General features: G+C 37.4%; 1 protein-coding gene across 1 annotated transcript in view; it reads right to left on the reverse strand.

Annotated features, from left to right (window-relative positions):
- Positions 185 to 22,900, reverse strand: part of CDC20B (cell division cycle 20B) — a 52,500-nt gene continuing 29,784 nt past the window's right edge. The window contains 9 exon segments of the mRNA XM_021380579.1: positions 185 to 4,852; positions 8,092 to 8,209; positions 8,925 to 9,050; positions 10,145 to 10,373; positions 13,953 to 14,047; positions 14,758 to 14,954; positions 16,651 to 16,761; positions 19,413 to 19,509; positions 22,383 to 22,500. Of these exon segments, the coding sequence (XP_021236254.1) occupies positions 4,725 to 4,852; positions 8,092 to 8,209; positions 8,925 to 9,050; positions 10,145 to 10,373; positions 13,953 to 14,047; positions 14,758 to 14,954; positions 16,651 to 16,761; positions 19,413 to 19,509; positions 22,383 to 22,500 (1,219 nt within the window). The 3' untranslated portion in view covers positions 185 to 4,724.

The following is a 22,900-nucleotide window of genomic DNA, read 5'->3' on the forward strand; positions in this document are numbered from 1 at the left end:
CTGGAGTATCAATACGATAAAGTACTGTCTGTGTTACAAAAAAAAAAAAAAGACAAAGAAAAACATTCATAGAATCATAGAACCATTAAGGTTGGTCCTATGATCTCTGTTTTTGTTTGTTTTTGCATTACAAATAGTACTTTATCATATCAATACTCCAGCTGAGACACCTTCATGGCTCCACTACTGCCACTGACAAATACACAGTGGAATTTTTAACTGCTTCAGCAAGCACTTGTTAAACAGCAAACAGGTCTATTGTGAAAAATGTCTCTCCCCATCTCTATATTAACAGCACTGGGTATTTTCAATGCTGTGAATGCCTCAAAAAGGGGGTGGTTTTATTTTGATTTTTTGGGATTTCTAAATTGGAAATAGGCATTAACTAAAAGAAAGTGGAGGGCATTCATAAGGTGGATAAACCTAGCATGATTTTTATTAAAAAATATCTCTTCATAATGAATAATTGAACATAATTTATAAACATATTATGGGAGAATATGGGTTAAAACACAGCTGTTTTCACCTGATACCTAGTTATTGAGGAGGGAGAGGTTCTAGTCTACAGGTTCCTTATTGAAAGTTTTGATGCTGAACATCTTTTTTTTATATTTTCTGTCCATTACAAATGTTACACAGTCAGAACTTTTAATATTCCTGATTGATATTCCTAAAGAGTAGTTACATATGTTTGAGTTATGGAGTGAACATAAAATCAGGTGCACAAGCACAAAGGATCATAAGCACAGAAGCAAAGCAGAAAGAATTCTTAGCCAATGAAGACATCAGTGAAACTAACAGGACAGATAGCTCACTGACTTACTAACACCCAAAGTAGTGACTTTGTTTCTGTTTTAAATGCCCAGGAAATGAGTAAAACAACCCAGAATTTTTCTATTGCACTGGTCATGCAAACTACCAAATCCTTCATTTGGAAAGAATTAATTCTAAAATCCTTCAGAAAACAAAGAGTCTTTATAAGTCTTGTGAAAAATCTGCAGCTGATCTTCAAAACAATTGATCATCCAGGCCTATTTCACTCTCCTCATAGATTAGTCTTACTTCATTACTTTACTCTTTGTCCAGTTTTTCACTGCCCAACTTCCATCCTGCTATCGCATTTTCATCTTAGCGCTTCCTCTTTGATCTGCTTCTTTCCCCAGCCTGAAAGTCACAGACAGCAAAACTGAATACCACTCCACCACTGCTGGAGGGAGCTCATCCAAGTTTATGTAACAGGGAATCACAGTAGCAATTAAGATCACATGTATCATCTAGGTTAAGGTCAGTCGATTAAATTTTGACATCTAGCATGCAATGGTTTCTGCTCACTGTGAACCAAGAAGTAAACAGATTCAAACAGCATTAAGTAAAGCAGTGTAATACTTATCTGAGTAGCACCATGTCAGATTGTGTACTGGCAGGAATGCATTCATGTGCAGAAACAAAGGCATTTCCTAGTATGAGTTTCTGTAGTCTATTTCATTGCATCAGTCAGATAACCACTTTATTATATTGGCAGTGAATCTTTTCCTCATCTAAAAATGATTTTTGTTCTGAAGGTTTGGGTTCCATATGAGTTGTAAAATGCTCCACATTGGACAGAACTGTGTGGATGATGGCCTAGGTTTAAGCCATTTATACTTTATCATCTGTATCACCTGTGGAGACTCATCCTTCAGTGCATACAGACCTCGGGTATAGAACAAGCTGGCCTCTTAGAAAAGGATTCTGATCTTTGTCTCAGACTAGTCTGGGTCTGAACAGGAGTCACCATTAGGCAAAGTATCACCAGCAGGTCAAGAGAGGGGATCCTTCCCATCAACTCAATATTGGTGAGGTCACCTCTGCAGTGCTATGTCCAGTTCTGTCTACGGTAGTCCAATGGAGGGCCACCAAGATGATGAAGGGCATGCAGCACCTTTCTTATGAGGTGAGAGAGCTGGGACTGCTCTTTCTGGAGAATAGAAGGCTCAGGGGATTTTACCAATATCTATAAATACCTGAAGGGAAGATACAAAGAGGATGAAACTGGGCTCTTTTCAGTGGTGCCAGTACCAGGACAAGAGACAGTGGGCACAAACTGGAACACCATAAGTTCCTTCTGAAAATCAGGAGGCATTTCTCTGCTGTGCAGGTGATGGAGAACTGGTACAGGCTACCCAAGGAGGTTGTGAGATCTCCTCCTAGGAAATCTTCACAAGCTGCTTGGGCATTGCTCTGAGGACCCTCCTCTGGGCAACCCTGCTTAAGTAGAGTTGGAGCAGATGGACCCAGAGGTCTCTGCCTACTTCTGCAATTCTGTGATTCTATGAACCATTGACAAGTCATGTAGTAGGCAATAAGCTAAAAATACACCATACTGTACAAGGAACAAGTCAAGACCTCACATTTTGCCTGGGCCTTCATATATTAAGACCTCAGCACGGGCAAAATGAGGCAGCTATACATGAACACTGATTTCTTTTCAGCAACTGTACTCCCTATGTCCGCAAGTATTCAGCAGCAGTACCTGTAAAGCTCACTGAAGCAGAAGCATGCCACTCAAGTCCTCAAATTCCTATTACAAAAGACAGATGCTGGTCATGTGGAAGAAACTGACTAGAAAAGGCATGTAAGTAAACGTTTAATTTGACCACAGATTAGACACAGAGTGCAATTTAAATATATGTTTAATAGAATAGGCCTACAGTGCGCGCATACAGAATTTCATGGGCTATTGGCTAGTTATGGAGAAAAAGCAACTTCTCCCTCTGACAGATATTGTGTTGAAATATTTCTGGGGCCAATACAACTTCACAACTCAGTAATGAACTTGGATAATTAAGTACTGAGCACTTCTGAGTTTGAAAATTAGTGTATTTTTTTTTTTACTTTGACAGATAAACATCCAACAAAATATGCTTATCTTCAGTGTTGACTGGTTCCTTCTCCACCACAGTCCTCCACTCTCTTTTCTTCTATTTGGCAAACCAACAACATTTAGGTACCATCAAAGGACAGAGAGAATTTCTGGGGCAATTCCTGAATTACATGATTAAAGAACTGAATTCCACAGCTTTTTTCCCATTCAAAAGAGAGAAAATGTTTTTTTTAACATTAAAAAAAGCAACCTTTAAAATTTTATAAAACACTATTTTGAATATTTAAATCAGATTCTAAAGAATTGATCAAATATTACAAGATATGTTAGAAGACAGGCACAGTAGAAGTTATTTCCCATTCTTAGACATCAGCTTCTTCATAGTAAATTGATAATAACTGTTCTCATTTTCTAACCTTTTCTGAAGACGACACAGGGTGACCACAGAAACTTGGTGGCATATTTATTGTAAATTAGTAACTTGTTAGGTAAAAAAGATGAGTGGTCTCAACCTTCCAGACCTAAAATTAGTGATCATGTGACTTATGAATATCAGATAAGGTTTTTAAAATGATGAGAACTAAAGACAAGAGAGTTTCACATTCATTTCCAGAGATGCCTGTGCCCCTGTTAATGTTGCTTATCTCTTTTCAAGCATTTGATCAACAGCTTAATTTTCCATGAGCTGACACTGATCTACTCCCCTTATATCCCATTTTTTCCCAGTTCAGCTACAGGAAAGACACTAAATATATTTCAATTGGGAAAAAAAACCTTTATGAGTTTGTGAGCTCAAAGGGCTTTTAAGACACAAATGCAAGAGTGAATCCTTGCCTCTCTTCATTCCCAAAAATGAAATCAAAGCTCCAGAAACGCCTATGGCTAAAATATGGCTTTGAATAGCACTACAGAATTGTATTTGAATAGCATCTGAAGACCAAATCTGACATCTTTTCTTAGCTGTTGACAGCACACAGATATTTTACAGACAAACTCCTATTAAAGTCCAAGAGGTGTGTCCCTTGTGAGCATTACATAAAATTCATTCAACAGTGACAACTGCCAGATTTCTGACACCCAGAATTAAATTGGAATCATTAAGGGATAAGCAGACTAACTGCTGTGCTTCTGTGACTATGCCTGTCTGGATAATTAACAAGTTGATTACAAAACTATGGATATTAATAGAATTATTAGGCAGTTATTTGTATTTTCAAACATCTGACAAACACAGTAGGTGGATATAAGGAAAAAATTCAAAATCCAATACAGATTATTTAGATAGTAAAGTTAACTATCACTGTTATTATGAAAATGATAAAGAAGTCTCAAGAAATCATTTCTTTTTAGTTAGCATCATATATTTAGCTAGGATCACTAGAAATGTTTAGGCAGATTTTGTACTATGAGCTATGTGATATATTAAACAACGCAGTCCCTTGGGCTGGTATCTGCTGATCCCAGCCTTTGACTGATTCAAGGCAATTTAAACAGCCTAGCACATGGATTGCAATACAGACACTAAGACCATGTGAAATTACAGGAATCATAGCAAAAAGCAGGACCTAAGACTATATGTTGGCATGGGATGGATTCTATCCATGCTTGCTAGTTTAATGAAAACAAATATGATGTTATTCTTCAGAGTTAGAATATTTTTCCTCTAGGTTAAGTAAGAAAGACAAGCTACTAACATTTCATACAATGGACTAATGGGGAAAATTGCTTTACTCTTGAAAAAATGACAGTTGGAAGGAATACACATATTTTGAATTACTGAAGGAGTGAAATACATAAAATCATTTGCTTTCAAGGAAAAGAAGTCACGAGAATGAGCTCTAATAATCATTAGAAAAAAAACTTATTTTTTTTCATTGCTTTCCTCATACTCATGGCATTTCCACAGACAAGCTATCCCATCAGCAGCAACTGAAAAGACCCTCCTCTGGTCTGGGCTCAAGGCTATATACAGGACTCTCCCTTTATGACCTGAAAAATATGTTAAAAAAATACAAAGATTCATCACAATTTTACACAGAGATTGTCAATCACTTTTTCTACCTACATCCACAGCAGAGGCTGTTCTGCTTTTACTGCACCAGGTTGACACCCTGCAAGATGAGTAAAGATAGCCTTTTGTATAGAGTATTTTCACATTCAGAAAGAGCTGAAAGCAGTATTTTCCTTTTAGGGACTGGGCTTTAACTTCCAGGACTGAACCACACTGGAAAGACATTTCTGTCAAAGGAGAACATTAAACCTGCACTCTTGATTCTTCACTGCACTTATAAGTCTCATCTGTGTTTGGTAATGGGTCTGACTGCTGAGCTTTCCCATCTGTCTGCTTATGCCTCACAGACAGTTAGCAGCTGATCCAACAATTATGAGATAGTGGTTCCAGCTGCTGCATTATTACTGTTAAGAAGATCTTTTAACAGTGATCCCAATGAACAATTTATTGGGATTGTACATTTTGTTTTGCATGCAGCTGGAGAAAATGTTGGCAGCTCCAGCTGAAGGCCAGAAGCTACCCTAGTCTAGCAGCGCATATAATATACAAACACATTAACTCGGTTATACAAGAGTCTCCTGCAGTAGAAGTAAGTGACTTTGAACTAAAGAAATTGTTTGATACTAAACTGAGACTACTGAGATTTGCTTCACTACTCTGACACAGGCTTTCGGTGTGATCTTGCACAATGTCACTCCTCAGAATACCCATGGGGTTTTAGGCACATGGGGGCACAGAAAACTAGATGCATTTTTATTGCAATTTACTGGCCATAAGCTTTTTTAGGGGATGAGTCATTGACAATCATATAGCTCATATTGACACCCAAGAGAAAAAAAATGAGGAATTTGAGATGTAGTGTCCATCATCTAAAACAGACCAGATGACTCACATCCTGAAAAGAAGTGAAAAGCTATGAAGAAAGTCTTGGGTGACCATTTTGTATGAATATAGGCAATCTGTGTTCTCAGACTCTGCACCTCAGTTGTCCATGAACACAATGGAGATAGCATTTCTCTAGCTCAAAATAGTATCATGAAGATAAGCATGTGAAGAACTGTAAGGCCTTCTGAAACTGTAGGAGATTTATCACAGTACTGCTTCACAAAAATGCATGAGTGCAGATCAAAGGCCAGATTCTGCTGTACTGGTGCTGAGAAACATCCCCCACCTAAACTTTGTGACTTGAATTTTGATACCATTAAATTATTTCAGCAGGTATTATCTTGAGACTTTGATCCTTCTCAAGCTATTGAAGATTAAGTGGTCTTTGTCAATATCAAAAACCATGAATTTACAAAGACAGCAAATTCCTTACACACTTGTTCCATTCAGTGTCTCTAACAGTTTTGAAGGAGGAATTGTAGATGTGGTCTTTGTACCACAACACTGACTGAAAAACTTATTACTAGTTTCAGTCAAAAAATCGGGGGATCAGAAGAAATCAGAAAAGTCAAAATTATTAATTTCCATACTTTCTGAGTGGAGAAAGCTGGAGTTTTATACTATTGTTTCAAGATCACATCAGGGTATTTTTCAAAGAAATGGTATATGTTGTTTTATTATGTATTTTCTTTGATAAAAGCAACTTTTCTAGGTTCTAAGGGGATTACATTTACATCCAAAATGAATCTTTTCTTCTAGTAAATAGCTCTAATAGTTCTATTAGCAGTGTACCAAAAATGGACTCTGCTATAAAAAGGTTAGTATCACTCAGAATTCAGTTGTAATTATGCTCAGTAATAGGCAATGTCAATTACTAGAGTACTTAACAATGGCTGATGAATTTCATTCCTACTGAGTGTTTTCAGGATTTTCAGCATTGTACAGGATTCAACAACAAAATTCAGTTACATTTATTAATTTATTGGTTGTAGAATTCAGGTGCTACAGGTTGTCTGAGGCTGATTTAGAACCATCTCACAGTCATCCATCACAGTATTTTTTCTGAGCATGTTTCAATACATTGCCTTTTTTTAAAAATATTCACTTACTTAAAATAAGGTTGTAAGTAGAAATGTATCTGTGTAAGAATTATCTGGTCTTTTTGTTCATGAAAAATAGTTTATCTTGCAGGTAAGTAAACAGATCGGAAACAGGATGATAACACTCCAGCTTCACCAAATTAACAACGCACTTTTCTTATATGATAAATGTTGTTGAAGGTAAAACTAGGTTTTACTTGAAATAGTGCATTCAAGACTCAAGAAACCTCAAGTTGTAGCAGTTAAGAGTAATGATCAAGTCACTTTCCAGATTATTTCTCAGAACTTTACAGGATATTACCTTAAGTGCTATACATAAATGAGTATGGATAAGGAAGGAGAAGCAGCACAGACAAGTAGCATTACACAAGGATAATGTGTAACCAGATACACAAATGTCTCTGCTGAACTCTGTCTTCCTTCCACATTTATTTTGACTCTTCTATGACTTCCTCTTATAAGCTAGTATTGAAGCCTGGTTCTGGGTTCCAAGGATGGCATCCCAGTATAGCACATTTCAGGAATTTAATAAATGCCCTTAAATGTAACAACAGAATAGAAAAAGTATTTGTAAATACCAGCTACATCTGTCATGCTAAAAATCCAGAGCTTCTTTGCCCATACCTTGTCAATGAGCGTGAAAATGCAGCCAATGTGCAAATAATCTGTTTTCCTTCAGATGCACCTATTGGCTCACTTCATTTAACACTGAAACAAGTAAAACTCAATGCATCAGAGTGACAGCAAGCACCAGCAACAAGAAGGCTGGTACAATATCCTGGCACAATGAGCTGCAAAACTGGAGAATCATATCTAGTTTGTGTTATCTAGAAGGCCACCAGCCTACAATGTATTGGAAGCAAGCTGACACCAGCACACTAAGTCCAGGCCTAGTAATCCTTATGGAGAAGTGGAAATCCACATTCTGTACCTAAGACAGCTTTAGAAATGGTAGGGGATCATCATTAGAACTAAAGAATTTTACAGAAGAAATTTACATTTTCTACATTTACTGCATTTACTAAGTCAACCTTTACAATCCCATGCATCAAGATTGTAGGAATGAATACCTGCATGTAGGTTAAGATGTGTAGGTGAGTGCTCTTTACACTTTATTTTACATAAATGTATAATGTATGCATTTGCAAAAAAAAAAAAAAAAAAAAACACATACCGGTCAGGGAGAAAAATAGGTAATTGAAATAGCTAAAACAATGAACGGAAATACTTGCCACAGAGTTCTGATGAATTGATAAGTGCTGGATGCTGACATATTTTCATCTGATTTCCAGGAAGGCCTTGTCCAGTCATCAGTTCACTGGTTTTGGGTAACCAGAGCAATGAACAAATCTACTGCAATTTAAAATTGTATTTTAGTTTTCCAAAAGAGTCCACCTAGACCATTCAGTAGATCTGAAATGTTATCTACAGCATTTAAACAAGTTACTGAGAAATAGCCCCATCAGAATATTTACTTGTTTAGAAGGATTGTTTCATTTCTTGCAGTACTTCAGTGTACAGCTGCCCTATAGACTAAATGTGTTAATAGCCTATCAGTATAAAACCAAGGTCTTCTAAGCATATCTCCATCTAAGTTGTCACAGCTCCAGGAAAATCATCAGTTATACTGCTTTATTCCAGCTGAGAATTTGTTTCTCTGTCTCCTAGTATTCTAACTCAAGAGACTGACATTTGCCCTCTGACTCCTAGACCTCTCCCCACCCCAGCACTCTGGGTTGTTTTCCTCCCCATCAGCATTCTCTCTTCAGGAGAATTTTGGCCAAAACCGTCATTGCCACAAATGAAAAGATGATGAAAAGTGTCTGGCTGTGAGACCACCTTCTCTTCAAGCATTGCTGTGTGAAGAGAAGTTGTAAATGAAAAACAAATTACTTCTGATTCCAGCCACACACTGCAGTGCTGAATGTAGCACAACTGCAGATCCAGAGAAAAATCCTGCTGTTCTCCTACTCATAGAACCACCCTCAAAGTGAGTGGGAGTTTGCCAAATGAGCACAGCTATACAAGAGCAGAACTGGAGTATGCAGACATTTCATCATTTCACCTGAGAATCTGTAGCTGCACTTCAGAGGAGTTTCTCACGGTTTACGTCCCAGACACACAAAATCCCATCTTTCATTCCACCCCCTGTAGCAAGGACATTGGACTGCCAAGGACACCAGTTAATAGCCTTTAAAAAAAGAAATCAGACACCAGGACATACTAGGAGGTTAGCTGGAAAACAGGGAACTGATTTTGCTTAAAAGCCTAGTTGGAAAACGAACTGCAACAAGCACCCAGAGGTATCTCTTGTTTTTTTTTTCCATACTACATCATGCTCTTCTTGCCATACACAAACAGAATGTAGGATCCCAAAACTCCCTTTACCATTTCTTTACATTAGCCTACACTGCGTTACTTAAGCTCATAAAATTCCAGCTTCTCTGCTCACTCTCCACAGGTCACAGATTCACATCTCAGTACCAGAAGAACTTAACAGAATGCAGTTTGACTTCTGTTTAAATGAAGCCATTGCAGAAGCTTGAGCAATATAACCTACAGGACTTTAAATAAACATAGGTTCTTTGAGGTATTTCTTCAATATGCCTAAGGCCCTGACTCTATCTGAAGAAAAGTTACCAAGAACTGATTTCTACCTGTTTCAATAATGTCCTCTGATCCTTTAACATCAGCGCTTAAGGCCAGTCTCAGACTTTTCTGGCAGGATAAGCAGTTTATAAATGCTGGATTCCTCCTTGTTGCTGGTATCTGACCTCTCCTTCCCGGATTGGGACTTAATAAAGAATCTAAGTTGTTTCATTTCCAGTTTCTCACTCAGATCCTTTGCTATCAGCAATCATAACCTGAAATGGGCAGGAGAAACTTCATATTTAAAATAATTTCAGCAGAAGGAATTTCAGAGACAATTTTCCAGAATTCTAACAATAGAAAGATCCTGTTTGATAATTTTTAAGCATTGTGCCTCTGAATTTTTCAGTGCAGGATGGAGAGAAAGAGGAGAGAAGGTTGTAGATTTTATTTCTGATTGGTATTATATTTGTAAAGGCCTGCTAATCCAGTAAAATTTCATAATCAATCAAAGCATTATCATATTTATCTGCATCAGGAGAACTGGTATTAAAATTACCTGCATAGCAATCAGGAGAGAAGAAACTAATAGAAATCTGAAGAAACTGAGAAAATCTGAAAAATTCCACAACAGTTTACATCAAAAACATAATTTAATGAGAATAAATACAGATTTTTTTTTCCTCCTCCATATACCTTAACTGCTGAAGAATGAGGTAAGTTTTTCAGTGGCTGTGACTGCACAGTCACACCAGGATCACTGGGCCAAATATGCAACGTACCATCACTAGACCCACTTGCGAACAACTGATTGGTTAGTGACCATTTCAGGCTGCAAATGCTTTGTTTGTTTTGGCAAAGAGTCCCAGTGTGGTGCTGAGCCACTCGTACATCATGATGATGAATAGATCCTGGTCTTGAACCACTGTAATTGAGAAAAAACAGCATGTGTTTGATATTAAAGAGAAGATGCTAAATCATCATACTGATGTTGCTTCAGTGGTTTCAGCAGCAAACCACATCAGAGTGAAGCACGCCTGCAGAGCAAAAATAGAGGGGTGACTGACAATGGAAAGATGCAAAGCAGCTGTTCAGTACAAGCCAGGCAAAATACCTGCTCTCCATCACAGTTTTCATTTCCCTGGAGACATACTATGATGTATACCACCAATCTGCACCTTATTCAATAGTTTACCAGTTAATGTAAACTTTCCTGTTCTTCAAGAAAAGAAGTTTCGCAAAATGAATTTTACCAAGGCCAGATATGACTCCAACAAAGAGGAAGGGTAAAACTGCATTGGCCTGGGAAAGGGTTTACCAGCGGTAGTGATTAACACTGTGCTCTTTGGTTCGGTCCCTCACCTTCTCCCCTTTCTCCCTCCCACTTCCAGATTGAAAGAAAATCTGCACTAATCACCTCTACTTGTCACAGCTTGACTACCTTCTCAGCTTGACACTGTTGTACTATTAGGAAATGGATGCATAGCTTTCCTGTCCTAAGGAACGGCTCCCTCAGGCTGCGCACTCCTATAGTTACTTTGGCCAGTTATGTCATTTTACTGAGAAATGTCAATTTTGGAAGCATAGCTTCTGTTACTGTTCTGGATATAGGTTTTACTTACCAATAGTATAATTGAAATGAAAATATTGAAAGTACCTTACAGCACATTTTCTCTTCCCTGATTTTCTAAGGACGTGCCAGCAGAAAGCTGGAAATTGACTCTTCCACCTATTCTGATGACGCTGAGATAATCAGCAAGCTCTATACATATTTTCACAGAGACATAGAATTATAGAGTCCTTAGACTTGGAAGGGACCTTTAAAGGTCATCTAGTCCAACTCCCCTGCAATGAACAGGGACACCTACAGCTAGATTACGTTGCTCAGAGCCTAGTCCAGACTGACCTTGAATGCCTCCAAGGATGAGGCATCCACCTCCTCTCTGGACAGCCTGTTCCAGTGCCTCACTAGTCTTACTGTAAAAAAAATTTCTATCCAATCTAAATCTCCCCTCTTTCAGTCTGAAACAATTTCCCCTTGTCCTATCACAACATACCATGCCAAAGAGTCTTTCTTACAGCCCCCTTTTAGATATTGAAAGGCCACTCTCAGCTCTTCCCAGAGTCTTCTCTTCTCCAGGCTGAACAGCCCCAGATATCTCAGCCTCTACTCACATTGAAGGTGTTCCACCCCTTGGATCATTTTTTTTTTCGTGGCCAGTCTCTGGATGCACTCCAACAGCTCCATGTCTCTCCCATACTGAGGACTCCACATCTAGATGCAGTACGCCAGGTGAGGCCTCACCAGCACAGAGTAGAGGGGCAGGATCACCTCCCTCACCCTGCTGGCCATGCTTCTGTTGATACGGTCCAGGACCGGGTTGGTTTTCTGAGCTGCAAGGGCATACTGCTGGCTCATGTCCAGCTTGCCATCCACTAGTACTCCCAAGTCCTTTTAGGCAGGCTGTGCTTCATCTTCACATCCCCCAGCTTGTATTAGGGTATCTGAGTAACTGAGAAACAGGTATCTGACATTACTGCAATAGATTCACTTAAGGCTATGTTGATTGGAGACTTTCCCACATTGCCTCTTAAAGAATCTTCAGATGCAAATTGATTGATTTGCAAGCTCTAAAAACACACACATTAAGTGACCAATTGCAAGAAATGTCATCCAATGTGCTTAAATTACGGACTTCTCAAATTCTTGAAGTCCACAATGGAATCCAAAGATTCCAACAAAGCAGTGCACCAGTGAATATGAAGCACATATTTATGGAAAATAACTAGGAAGATACATGTCATTATGTGCATTATATGAACAGGCATCATCATTTGCCTTCTGAAAAACTATATCGACTTTTCCTCCTAAATAATAAGCAGAAAAACTAACAGGAATGGACTGAATTGCCAGTGTCACACAGACCAAAATTTTCAGTGACTGAGTGAGTGTGAAGGACCTTGGCTCCAGAGAATACTGTTTGAAAAGAAATGTTTTTGTTTGCTAAATTAAGAAGTCAATATTATTTTATTTTGACACAAAAGATTGCATCTGTTTTGCTAAAGACAAATAGAAGATAATGAAAAACTTGGACAAATTAATCTGCTGTAGTGAAATGTATTTAGAGGTCCATGAGGATGTGCTGTCAGTTTAACCACAGAAATTAGTATGTTATTCCAAGGTATCAGTTGCTTATAGTGAAGTTTCCTTTAAGAATGCTGATTTATTTTAGTATTAATAAATATTAACTCTATGTCTTTTTTCTGATTATACAGATATTTTAACTGTGTAGCAATAAATTGTAGTTTCAAACCTAGCAAGAGAAATAAATGTTATCTGAACTAAATCTATCTTAATCTATTGTAGTTCACAGTTTCATGTTGAATTTTATAATCGATTTCTCTTCAGGAAGATTTGTAATATAAGTTTCTATTGCTTTCACTTCTTTGGCTAAGCTGAAATGCAAACTGAAACTAATACTGACTGTGATAAGGTTATACCAAGCAGATGTTGAAGGTGTGTGCTTGTAATGTAACCCACATACAGTAGCTACTTCTGCAAGAGCCACATTTTATTAACTGTTGATCAGTTGATAGTGTTGTACCTTACCGTGCCAAGCAGATCCAACAGAATCAAAAGCCACAGCATCTCATGAAATCAAAACAAAACTACCTCTAGTGATCTCATCAAGAGATAGAAACTTTCATTTTGAGTTTAACAATATAATCACTCAATGTTGGGTGTTATTTCTGTTTAAGTTAAACAGAAGATGACCATATGATTTTAAAATAGCAGAAACATCCTTTATAAACAAGTCTTCCCTCAGATTCTTTAAGCCTAAGACAAAAATCTGAACTGGAAATTGAGAGAGAAAAAAAAAGAACAGAACACAAAATAGGATGCTTTATCCTTCTCATCTGAGTCTGCATATTGAAATGATGCTCAAATATAAAATATTCACCCTTGGCAGAGCAAAAGTCAACCACTTTAATTCTTCCTCAAAATAGGGTTCAGACTGTGGGTAGCACTGAGCTGGCCTTTCCTCACAGATACACAGCTAGAGAAGTGTGTAACTGACAGCTGTGCTTTGCCATGCATCTGAAAAGTCAACAGAAGGGCAGCCTAAGAAGGGCGGCCTAAGCTACATGGCCTCTCCCCTGGCACTGAGTAGGCTATGATTCTTGGAATCTGGATCCACTGGAGATAATACCATTTAAAGCTCACATTTGCAGAAAACCACAACCATAGTCTTCACATCCTAGAGAAATTCTAGAAGCTGAGGCAGATTTCTTGAAGAACAGTAAGAAAAAGAGACTAAAGACACAGGCTAAATTCCCTTTGACTGCTTTCCTGACATAAAGGAAACCTACACACTGCTTCTGTGGCAGCTGGTAAAGAATAAATCACCTTTAAGCAAAGCCAACAGAAACAAATCAAGTGAATGTGACACCTGTCTACATGAAAGCATCAGGATTCTTTCTGTGAATAGACTACACCACTCACCTGCTCAGAATATAATGATTCCAGCTCAGAGCACCAACTACAGACAGGTGGCCAAACGTATTTCTGAACCTCTTTTTCCTTTCAATGTCCCACAGCTGCCAATACAAAACAAACACACAGAATAAATGCAAATTCAACAGAAAAAGAGAGAGAGAAAGAGAGAGAGAGATAATTAGTTTTCTTCATTTGTTTGAAGGTAAACAACTATTCAGGCTCATTCATTTCACACTATTTTTTTCCCATTCTATTCCACTTTATTTTAATAGAATGTGCATCTCTGAATGTAAAGTTATTTATATGCCAGTATTTTGAAGTCTGTGTTTGAAAGCACTAGCCTGCTGACTCAGAATGCTACCGGATAGATCTCCATATTATCTAGCATCTCAGCCAACTTCCAGAGAAGACCTTTCAATAACAGGACTGTTCTACAACAGCAGACAGTTTTATGTGTATAATCAGACTGAAGTGAAATTCTAGGCTGTGAACCTATGAAGAGAATTTTTGCTCAAGTTCTAAAGGTATCTGTCTCTACTAGAGTGATCTTAGCAAGAGAGATACAAGAAAGACTAGCCTATGCTGAGAAAAATAACTAAAGAGTTCCTCTTCCTGTTGAAAAGAAAATCTGACTCCCTCTATGCAGTTATTCAATAACATGAAGGATAATATAATTGTTATATAGCATCCACAGCAGAGTTTTTCTGTATTTTAGCCAACCTTCTTGTTTTGTTTCATTAAAAAAAGAAGATTATCTTGTGGACATTTCCGCTAAAAACTGAGAAAGACAAAAAAGTAAATTATTAAGTACTTGCACTTCTCCATCCCTAGTGCCAACAGCAAGGCAAGTTCCTTCTTTCATCCAAGCTAGAGATGAAATGTATTTGGAACTGGAATTTAAATCAATGCTTTCAATGCCTTGAAGCGTTCTTCCATTCCAAATGTATGCAGCAGATCCTAGAGCAACAGCAACGAGATTTTCAAGGTTCCAGTCCAGCAAGTTTAGATCTAGAAAAAAGCCACTAAAAATTACTGCAAGAAGGTTAGAGGTTATAAGCTGGGGAGGGGTGTATGGCTGTGGGAGAGGCTTCCTTTTAATAGCTACTGAAAAAATCCATGACATTGCTTCAGTGAAGCCATTATTAGCTCATATTCAAGGAGGATATAAATGAGAACTAAATGAAGGAGAGTATTTCTAACAAGAGAAGGTCTTGATTAGGTTAATTACCACAAATCTATATGTTTGTACAGAGGATTATGACTTACAGATTCCTCACTAAATGTTTTTATATCTATCATTCACCATTTTGGATGGCCGCGTAACTCTAATTTTTGCCACCAGAAATAAGCGTTCTCCAGTACCAGCTAGAATTCCAAAAACATTCTCGTTCCAACCTAATTCATGTTACTGGGAAAGACATAGGAGAAAGTCTATGTGGTACAACTCTTCCTTGCGCTAGTGTTAACGTTAACTCTCCATGTGATAGAAGAAAAATGCAGAAAGGAATCAGAGAAATCCTGCACCTCTCCTGCAGAATTTGCTCAGTAAGCAAATGCAAGAAATACTGTTTCCACTGATGCTGGGTGCATTACAGACCCTAGCAAAGGAAGTCATTACACCAGTTAGCCTCAGAACAGCCTGCTATGTCAGGTGGGCCAGAATGAGTTGGTATACAACATTTAATACTGATGCAGAACAACAGCACTCTCTCTGATGTCGATGGAAATCCTCAGCTGTTGCATTTATGACAGCCTAAAAGTCATTTTAAATCATCCCTGAAGAAAATTGTTAGCATAGGTCTGACACTATGCTTTGGTAACTAAAATCACTGAAGAACAGCCTAATCTTTCAGTCAGCTGTTTGATTAGAGTCCTGATTCCTACAGTCAGAAATACGTACTAAGAAATAACTTCCAGAGACTTCTACTAATGCTATTGTTTTGTGGATACACCATGTGCATAATCAGTGAAAAATCATACACGTAGAAATCCCGCCTCAATCTGGATACAAACAAACTTTTGCCTTGCTCATAGATTTACATCTAAAGAATACTTGCAAAAAGAGGTTGGGAAAAAAAGAAAAAAGAAAACAAAACACAAACAAAAATCAAAGCACAGGAACAATTTCTAACTTTCATGTATAGAGTTGTTAGGGCTTCAGAAGTGTTTTAACATATTTGCCGATGTAGACCAGAAATCCGTGCATTTTCATGTGCATGTTTAATTTTACCACTGAAGATGTAGGTGAGAATTTAGTTCAGAAGATATCTATCTATCATCTAAACCATAAACAATATCTATCAACTAAACCATAAACAATATCACCAGTTTCTCCCAAAACTAGAGATTTCAAAGTCTGCTGAATAAAGTTGCTGCTGTGTTGACAGGCTACTAGATATCCAAAGCCAACAGCTGAAATGTCCTTAGCACAGGGGTATGTTCATTGGTCTGATTTTAAATTTGAATTGAGACCTATTGCTGAAGAAAGATGCATGAGAGTTAGGTGATAATGATTCTAGGGTTTGATCCATAATCTCTACATCCTGGGACAGGCAGTTTTCAAAGCTGCATATTTTTAAGTAAAATGACATCATGTATAAGCTTTGGAGAATTCCCATTTTTTCTGAAAAATGCCATCTTTCTTAAAGTATACATAAGTATTCTCAACCTCTGCAAAAGCCTCAGTCAGAAGAAAATAACTTACAGTAATCACTGCACAAACCAGTAATACGAAGCCTCAGTTCTGGCTCCAATGTCATTGATGGCTTCATGATGGTAGTAGTTCTGAACTGATTCTGGGTCCCTTCTTGGCATCCTGTATTTGAAGATTCATCACACACAGTTCAGTCATGCAAAATAACATCAGTTCTCCTCACACCTCATACCTATGCCTTTCACACTCACTACATTACTCTCTGTCTGTGGTCCACAGATGTCTAGATGGGTCTAATTTACCCTGGTTAGGCCAAAACACTGCACACTGAAGTAAGTGAAATCCTCCTTTTACCAGCTCTATCAAATCTCCATGGATGTACTCAGCTACAGCAGAGAATAGGGTTCACTAAATTTTGCTTAAATTGTACCACAGTTCAGTGTAGAACACATTTGATGCCTTTATCTGGTTAGCTTCTGTGAGAAGTTGCAAATAGCAGTTCACATGGGCTCTCCCACCTCAAAACCCTGTCACACAGCAATTAACCTTTTTGCTTTCTGATGTTAATTGCTCTGCAACAGTCTCCTGTATCAACATCTAACCACAGGAAAAGGTTTTTAAACCCACTTTGATGACAGCATTCTAAGCTTGTGACCACACAATATTGAGAAACGAAAGCATTACCAGTAAATTTCAAGTATGAGCAAGCAGAAGAGTCAGCCTTAGTGGTCATTGTCTACGTGATTATGCAACAACTGCTAAGCATCATTGAAAAAAAAAGATTATCACCATTAATCATTTAAAGCTGCATTTTTATGTGTAAGAAATTATCTGGCTGTAATATGCAGCACAGAGATCTGGACACTTGTATTTCTACACTTCTCTTCATGTTTCGACTTCATTTTTGAAATATTGCCCAGAGAAGAGCACTTTGAATGAATGCCTAAACTTCACAGGCGGAAGACATTATCTACCTTGACAACCAATATTTCTGTTAATAAAAACCAACACTGACAAAATTTTTGCACTCTGTAATGTAATTACTTACATTATAATCCTATACAGAAGTCTTATCAATGACAAATTGTGGAGAACTTTCTTTCATACTTATTTCACCTCTTATCCCCTAGCCAAAAATGAATTTCTGTCAAAAAACAACTGTTTCTCCTTTCAGCTGTGGTACCCTCCCCCCACACAAATAAAACTAGGAGATGAGTAAGAAACTGTACACAGCAATTTTCCTCTAAATGTTTGTGGAATTAAAAGAATCAAGACTTGCAGGAACCTGCCCAATGCAATACATAACAATCCATTCTAACCCTAAAAAAGGCCCAATATCACTGAAATGTGATTTGTCTGCACAGAAAAATATGTATTTCTAACATCTACATTTTTTGTTATTTTTTTTAAATCTTATAAACCATTTCCAAACCCAGCGAAGAAGGACAATTCAGGAAAACTAAAGCACTTAGTTACAACACTTAGAGAATGACAATACTTTTGAAATAATCTGAAAATGATCTTTCATATTGGTAGCTGGGATTAAGCATTGAGAAAGGATTAAATAATCTGTATAACTTATTTCAGGTTTCTCTCCTCATGACTAATCCACTCCAAATTCATACAGATCATGCTTTCAGCTCTATTCACATACTTCATGGACACATGAATGTGCTTTATAGAATTTTTTTATCAGTGGAAATTAAGCTTCACTACCCCATTTTGTGTTATTTTACCTGAGTACCAGAAGATTATCACTGGCTTTTGACAGGATTTTGGTTTTCACATGTCCATGTCAATTCTTAAAATAAGATTCTCGAAGTGGCAAGTAATCAGTGTTGTAACACAAGAACACTCAATCAACAAGTAGGTTGGGTAGAATAAAACCCAGTATTTCTGACACATGTACTCATTTGCCATCAGGAAAAAAATACTATGACTAATCCCTATACTGCTGCATTTGAAGGCTCTGAATTAAGCTTTATTTGTACAGTAACAAATATATACCAGTCTATCACATACTTCACAACTTCTTCCACAGGAGCCGAACTTCAGGCTCATATAGAGGTTGTTTCTCACTGTTTTTACATGAGCATGAATCAGGCCCTGCTAGTAAGAATTCAGCATGCACAGAAACAGCCAGATCATTAAAAAAATTACCTAAAACAGAACATGACAAAATATTGGTCCGATGCCTAATGAACTGCCTTATATCCAAAAAGATTGTAATATCTGTATTATTTTACAGATCAGCTACTCATGTCCCAGTTGGCTCACAGTCCACTCATTCACAGTCTCTACATGCTCACTCATTCCTAGCATGTTTTTGGAGGAAACCAGTCAACTCCCAGTTACATGAAACCATGAGCAGTGCTAGGGATAGTTTGTTCCAGCTACCTTTCCTTACAGTTAGGTGTGACAAGACCCTATCATCTTTGCATGTCTTGCACTCTTGTGTACCCAACATTCCATCTAGTAGATACCTTGGGCCCAGACTGCAGAAAAAACCTACATTATTTCACACATCTGAAATTGAAAAGCCAAAAGGAAATTAGTGTTTTTAGGGTCACCGATGTGTCTGAAGGTAAGCCAGGTGATAGACTAGGCGTTAAACAACAATGGAAGAGGTGGAGATGCACGTCATCAGAGGCTATGGGAACTGTAGGGAAAATGGATCCAAGCAAAATACACATCTCAGCCACCTTGTACTATTCTGTAACACTTGCTGCAATTGGTGATTTTCTCAGTGTAGATGCAGCCTGCTCGATCTTATGATTCGTTGTGCAAGGACTATTTGCTACAGTGGAACATACCTTTCCAGATGCAACTAGTATTTTCACAGACCTTCATGTCACTTTCTGCCATGATATATCCAATCCCTTGGACCATTAGAAGCTGAGTAGTACATTTCTTCCCATGCATTGAAGTGAAAATATGAATGAAGAAATCTGTCAATAACATATTTAAGTATCATGGGTAGCATAACTACCTTTAAAGTACTCAACTTTCTTTACATAGAAGTTCTAAAACACCTGGACTCTTGGATGGGAATTCGGTAAAAGATACAGAATATCAGAGTCCAAATCAGATGCTCCATCTACAGTAATCATGCTTCCTTCCATAAAATACGAATTCACTGCTAATGATCACAAAAACTTTAACAAAGCTGTTTGAACAAGGCCATCTTACCACTGGAAGAGATCCTAGGCCTTGTACATCTGCGTGTGACCTACTGAGTTTCAGTGTCATCTTGCCTTCCTTTGAATTGTCATTTGGGCTAATTTTACTAGCATACAATGCCAAGTTTCTTTCCATGCAGGCAATATATGTACTGCCTCAGGTCTGCTGATCAGTTCTGTGGTGCATACACTGCAGAGACATTGATTCCAGCATGAGACTTACTGTAGTTCTCACTGAGGCCAGAGTCCAAATGTCTGGATTCCATGATCCCATTCATTAAACCAGCACCACGTTTTGAAGCCACATGTGCTAAAAATGTATGTAAAGTGTCTCAGAGGACTAATAATTTTTTATTATATAATCCTTTCTTCAGATGTCAAAGAAACAGATGATGCAAAAGAAAAGGGAGACCAGAATTGTTATTGGAACATTTTCCTTCTTCAAAAAAATTATTTTAAGTATGTCTTTAGACAAATTCAGGTAAGACTGAGATCATCGGGTAAGGCTGTATGAATCTCTACATTAACCCTTAGTAATATGCACTTCTTCATAATGTTTTTTTTCATTGAGTTGAATGTTCTGAAGTTAATTGTTTGCTTACAGTCAGATAGAAATGTCACTGATGTTTTTACAAGCCACTTAGTATGCTCTTTTTTCAGTGTCTCTGAAATCTATCTTTCCAAACACGTTCACTGTTACTCTTCTTCAAAACTCTATTGTAATCATGATAAGAAATGTCTTACAATAACATAACCAGAAAAAAGTTCTGCTTTTTCATATATCACAGTTATTCTATAGCAAGCCTTCAGCTTTGAGAGGAACTTTCTACATGACTAATATAGACAACTTGGCAGAAAGCTAATCCAATTGCTTGGATCTGTGTGCCTCTAAAATAAGTGCAGATATTTATATGGAAAAGCTATTGTGTGTACAGGGAATTAATCTTTGGCCCACAAGGAGACCACACACATTCACTGGAATGTGAAAAGATTTTTATCCTACAGTGTTATTTCAAAGACTCCCACAACAAACTTGCAGGAAGTTGTTGTGGTCCTTGATGTAGAACTCTGAATATGAGAATGAAAGACTAACACTGAGAATAGTAAAGACAACGTAATCGTCTTTAAAATCACATAAAAATGTAAGTAAAAAAGTATGTTTTACCAGTTTTACTTCTTAAAAAGTTCTTACCTCACAAAAAAGTTTTTCTTTAATTTCTCTGTGGTGGATGTACAACTAAGATTACTAAACTCATTGAGTTGTGTACTTTAACAATCTTAAAATTCACACTCTCCAGTAAGATCACAGTGGGGGAAAAGGCAAGAAAGGACTTTTGTTGATACAAGATTTTTCCAGACTAATTCGCTTACTTAGAAAGGGAAGTGATTGTCATGAAAACTGTGTTTCCCAAGATGTTGTAAATGCATGGGTCCTTTTGCATCATTCAGTGACCTTCAAGAGTACAAGCATTAAAAGACAACAACCAACAAGATTTCTAGCGCAGCTATCTTGACACTACCTCTTTTACTTTAAAGTTTATCTTCACACCCTCATGGGAATTTCTCAACAATATTAAGAGTTGTAAACCAGTACAAGCAACAACATTAGGTGTGCAGCTATCAAGTTTCCTCACTCAAGAGTAACAGTCAAAAAAGTAATCAGTTGAAAATAGATATCATAGTCTTCAGCACTGACCTTACAATTGGTGTTACCCAGGAAAGGAGAGTGCAAGTCAAGACAAAGCATGTTAAGTGACAACAAGTTTACAACTTAATACATACAACAGTCACAATCAGGTGGCATGAAAATATGGACATGGCTTTGAGTATAATGTTATGGTAATAACTTTTATTAACACAAATTAGTATCACCATGATTCATATGAGAAGTCAATTTTCAATAAGTTAACAAAAATGGATGGGTGACTGGTGCACAAGTTTATTTAAAATGACTAAATGGCAATAAATAAAGCCTAAAAAGAAAAGAAATTGTGTGTCAGTGTTCACTAGCAAAAATGAAGGGATAAAGTGTTCAGCAATAAAAAACAGCACCAGAGTGGGAGGAGATCCTTTATTTCACACAGTGTAGATTCCACGTGTCCTTCTGTCCTTTGCCAATAATCATTAAACTACCTACCTTTGAGCTTCTAGTCATGACAAAAAACTTTATACACAGCTACTTTTTGGCAGAATTTTTATAGTAGCTCACTCTGTCTACGTGACAAAATGAACTACTACATCCTGTGTGACTGAAGAAATTATCTTGTTCACCGTGGCTTTGAATCACATAGAAAACTGAGTCATTCATGTTCTTTACATGTATTTTTTATAATATCGGTTATCCACAGAGGTAAAAAATACATCTCAAGGGTTTCTTATCTTGGTTTCAATTTTAATTTTACTCAGAAGGAGAAAGAAACTAAATCAAGCAAATGATAAAGCAATTGTTCCTGACATTTTTCTAGTGGACATTTCCTAAACTGATCTCTTCTTGTTACTGTTCTCCATGTAAATAAGGTAGCATCTGCACAATAAATTCTAGACCAAAGATAAGGTAAGAAAACATATCAGGAAAGCAAATATCCTACCGGTGCATTTACTCACCTGTTTTTTTTGTATTTCAGTTTTCCTGTCATTTCTCCCTTCCAAGCCTGCTGCAGTGCAGCTGCTAGGTAGAGTCACAGCACTTTTCATGACGGAGGGTTTCTTAAGCACCTTGATTTGTCACTGAAAACAAACAAACAATTTTAATGGAAATTATTTTTTTTAAATCATACACAAATATTTCACGTCAAGTACTTTTCAGAATATTACTTATTTTGTAGTAGCAATACTCTAAAAGCATATTTGACACATTAAATGGGACAATACAAATACTGCCATTTGAGCTAGTCACTCTTCTTTCCCTTTATTGTTAGTGAAGTGAAGCAGACATTTCTACTTCTGCTATTCATCTCAAAGTAGATGTTTGAAAAAAGTCACACTGGTCACTCACTTTATAAACAGTCTGTATTTACTTCTGTAGCTCATATCCATTGATTGGCAACAGAGAATCCTATCTCACACAAAATCAAAGTCTTATTTCCTAGGACCATGTAGTTTTTCACCACTGCTGGTGGCAA

The sequence above is a fragment of the Numida meleagris genome, chromosome Z (genome assembly GCF_002078875.1).
Source record: "Numida meleagris isolate 19003 breed g44 Domestic line chromosome Z, NumMel1.0, whole genome shotgun sequence".
Taxonomy (NCBI): domain Eukaryota; kingdom Metazoa; phylum Chordata; class Aves; order Galliformes; family Numididae; genus Numida; species Numida meleagris.